Here is a 3166-nt window from a genome sequence, read left to right on the forward strand (position 1 = left end):
TTCATAACTTGTTCAACTTGATATTGATATTGCTCAGTAGTCAGGACCTCTGTCAGCCTCCTGGATACTTCAGATTGTTTTGGTTTTCAGTCAACATGCTTCTTAAATATGATATAAGTCAATCTTAAGGGATTCAAAACATCCAACAAAACGACGTACAAGAGCAAGAAAACCACCAGATAAACTAAAAAATGGCCTTGGAACAGAGCCAAGTGGTGCTCCATTTGTTTGTTTACAATGATTGTAGTGCTGATGTATTTTTAGGACTCTGAACGTCGGCTTATAAAAAATGAAACGTTTTTACAAAAGTTGTAACGCAAGTAATATTTATCTGAAAGAACTAAAATATTCAAAAGCCAAACACTATGAAATACATGAATCGGAACGAAAAAGTAACCCAAAAATCCAGCCTAATCACCGGCTCCTAAAACTGCAACACAATCAGCACTTTTCCCCGCAACTCGTTGTCCAGACGTAAATATGCGGCGCGGATGTCAGTGGTTGTGTTTGTCGGCATTTGCGGTGCATGTGTTGTTGTTATGTATTGCGCTGATTCTTCATGATCAATTGGTTGTTTAGTTCAAATTCGACCAAATCAGCTAGGCCAAAATGCAAGCTATCAAATGTGTAGTAGTTGGAGACGGGTAAGCTCTTCTCTTTATAACATTAGGCTTGGTTTGTTCGTAAGGTGGGGCTGCGGCATTTGTGGTGGGGTGTGACTAAGCCTTGCATGAATTTTGGTTTTATTAATTTGTTCGTTCCTAATGCATTTTCTTTATTTTTCAAGATATAAGGGATCCACGTGTGTCTGATGATTGCTTGGGTTTTAAAGATGCTAATCCTTAAGCATGTATAATAGGTAATTTGCTGAAGGTTACAAAGCAGTTTGCAACTGAAACATTAATTGCCTTGTGCAGTATCAAATATAGCATGTTTCTCAATAAATATTGAGATACATAAAACGTGATATGAGCTTGAATGGACATTATCTCACTAAATGGTATTTGTTTCTTGTTTATGAACCAGAACACAGGCTTTGGTTATTGTTCTGGTTCATTTATAAATAATGAGCAAAAGCCTAACATGCCCTGCATATTCAGCTATTGATAATTTAGTTTATAATAGGCACAAGCTTAAATTTAGAATATGTGATAGCTTTTCGCGATAGTTTCAAATTACTGGTTACCAGTATAGCGCCTTTTGGGGCGACTAACGGAGCGAGCGAGAGGGTGAGCCTTGCATGTGCGAAATTTCTAGGGGTACCTCCAACTGACTTGTGCACGGCACCCTACTAACCGGTCTCTAGCGATGTGCCAAATTTGAGCACAATCGGCCCAGCCGTTCTCGAGATCTGGAAGCGGCACCCTGCACGTGTGCACGTGCAAAATGGGTCCCAACTGACTTGTGCACGGCACCCTACTAACTGCTCCGTAACCGTGTACCAAATTTGAGCGCAATCGGTCCAGCCGTTCTCGAGATCTGGAAACGACCCCTGCACGTGCGCACGTGCAGCAGCACCCCAACTCTGGCACATGGATATGCATTGCCTAGTGGGTGCCTACCTACATGCCAACTCTCAGCGCAATCGGCCCAGTAGTTACCGAGATATTGCAACAATTGCAAAAGTGACACCTCTTCGTTTTGCACGTGGCACGTGCTTAAGGGGTCACCCACATGCATCGGGAATAGTGCAATACTTGGTAGAAGGAATGAAGCTACCCTACAAAAATTACCGCATGTAAATCGGTCAAGTGGTTGCTGAGATATAAGCCTCGCAAAAGCGTGACCACGGCCGGCCGGCCGGCCGGCCGGCCGCTCATACTCAGAAATTTCCGTTAATCTAAGGAAAGACTACGCTCGCTTCGCTCGCTCCGTAATCAAACTTTCATTTTATTCTTGGTTCTTACATTGATTTTCTCAGGTTCAGGTTTTGCTCTTTTGCATTCTAAATTGAGTGAACAAATGTATTCAGTGCCAAACCACTTCTGAAAACAAATGAAGTAGCCAACAATGCCACAAGTCAGAACAAGATGAATTGTTTCATAGCAACATCAAGTGAAGTAGGCTAGATTTGACTTGTTACCTGCTACAAACACAATATAATGATGTGTGTAGGACAGGTACATATCATTATGGTGTTGTATTGTATGCCCTAATCACTGCATTGTTTTCTCTTTACAGAGCTGTTGGTAAAACATGTCTCCTGATCAGTTATACTACAAATGCCTTCCCTGGGGAGTATATCCCTACTGTGTAAGTTCTTGTGTTGTTTTGTTATTATATAGCTTGAAAAGCTAGTTTTACTCTCTGGACAGATTGTAGACTTCATAAATGCATATAAAATAATTTTTGGTATATAGTGTGAATGACACAGTTGTCAATGATCAAAGAAAGAAGAAAAGAAAAAGTAATAAAAGAAAGATGGATATTGACTGCATATTATCAATGAAGCCCCTTACATTTGGTTGTTTAGTATGCTCTTTGGTCAAAGTTTTATATGCCTGGCTGTCCTGTTACTCTAATGCCTTGCACTGTTTTATAAATCATACAAAGGGCATGCCCAATTGACTTGCTTATCGATTGCATTATTTCTCTAGGCCCCCTGCTCTGTACCACGCCCTGTCTCCTGTCTCCTCCCCATGCCCACTCCCCCATTCAAGCCACTGACGGCCACCGTTCCGTCCATCAGGTTCGACAACTACTCTGCCAATGTGATGGTGGACGGCAAGCCCATCAACCTCGGTCTGTGGGATACGGCCGGCCAGGAGGACTACGACCGTCTGAGGCCGCTCTCCTACCCCCAGACTGACGTGTTCTTAATCTGCTTCTCACTTGTAAACCCGGCCTCGTTTTGAGAACGTGCGAGCCAAGGTGGGTGACCGGCTCGGCATCGTGTAAGAACGAGCGAAACGAACGTGTTCAGATTCTGGGCGGCAGAGCGCTGAGTTGTGCTGTGCTGCTGCTGCTGGGAGGCTCCCGTTACGGGCGGGATGGGTTATGTCCCCTACCTGCAGAGGCCATGCATGGTTTACACCAAAACACAAGACTTATCCAGTGTAAGCTCCAGTTGCTGAGCTTCATTACTGAACAATGGATTGCAGGGTCGTTTACCAAAATTATTCCAACTTGCAAAGCACAACTCTGCCTCCCGACCGCTAACCATTGA

General features: G+C 43.4%; 1 protein-coding gene across 1 annotated transcript; it reads left to right on the plus strand.

The window, feature by feature from the left end:
• Window positions 1–486: 486 nt before the first annotated feature.
• LOC122377160 (ras-related protein Rac1) lies at window positions 487–2883 on the plus strand. The gene is made up of 3 exons (XM_043357113.1): window positions 487–644; window positions 2182–2253; window positions 2690–2883. The coding sequence occupies exons 1-3, from the start codon at window positions 610–612 to the stop codon at window positions 2853–2855; spliced, it is 273 nt and encodes a 90-aa protein (XP_043213048.1). The 5' UTR covers window positions 487–609; the 3' UTR covers window positions 2856–2883.
• Window positions 2884–3166: the final 283 nt, after the last annotated feature.

This window comes from Amphibalanus amphitrite, unplaced genomic scaffold (assembly GCF_019059575.1).
Source record: "Amphibalanus amphitrite isolate SeventyFive unplaced genomic scaffold, NRLGWU_Aamphi_draft 002572F_arrow, whole genome shotgun sequence".
NCBI lineage: Eukaryota > Metazoa > Arthropoda > Thecostraca > Balanomorpha > Balanidae > Amphibalanus > Amphibalanus amphitrite.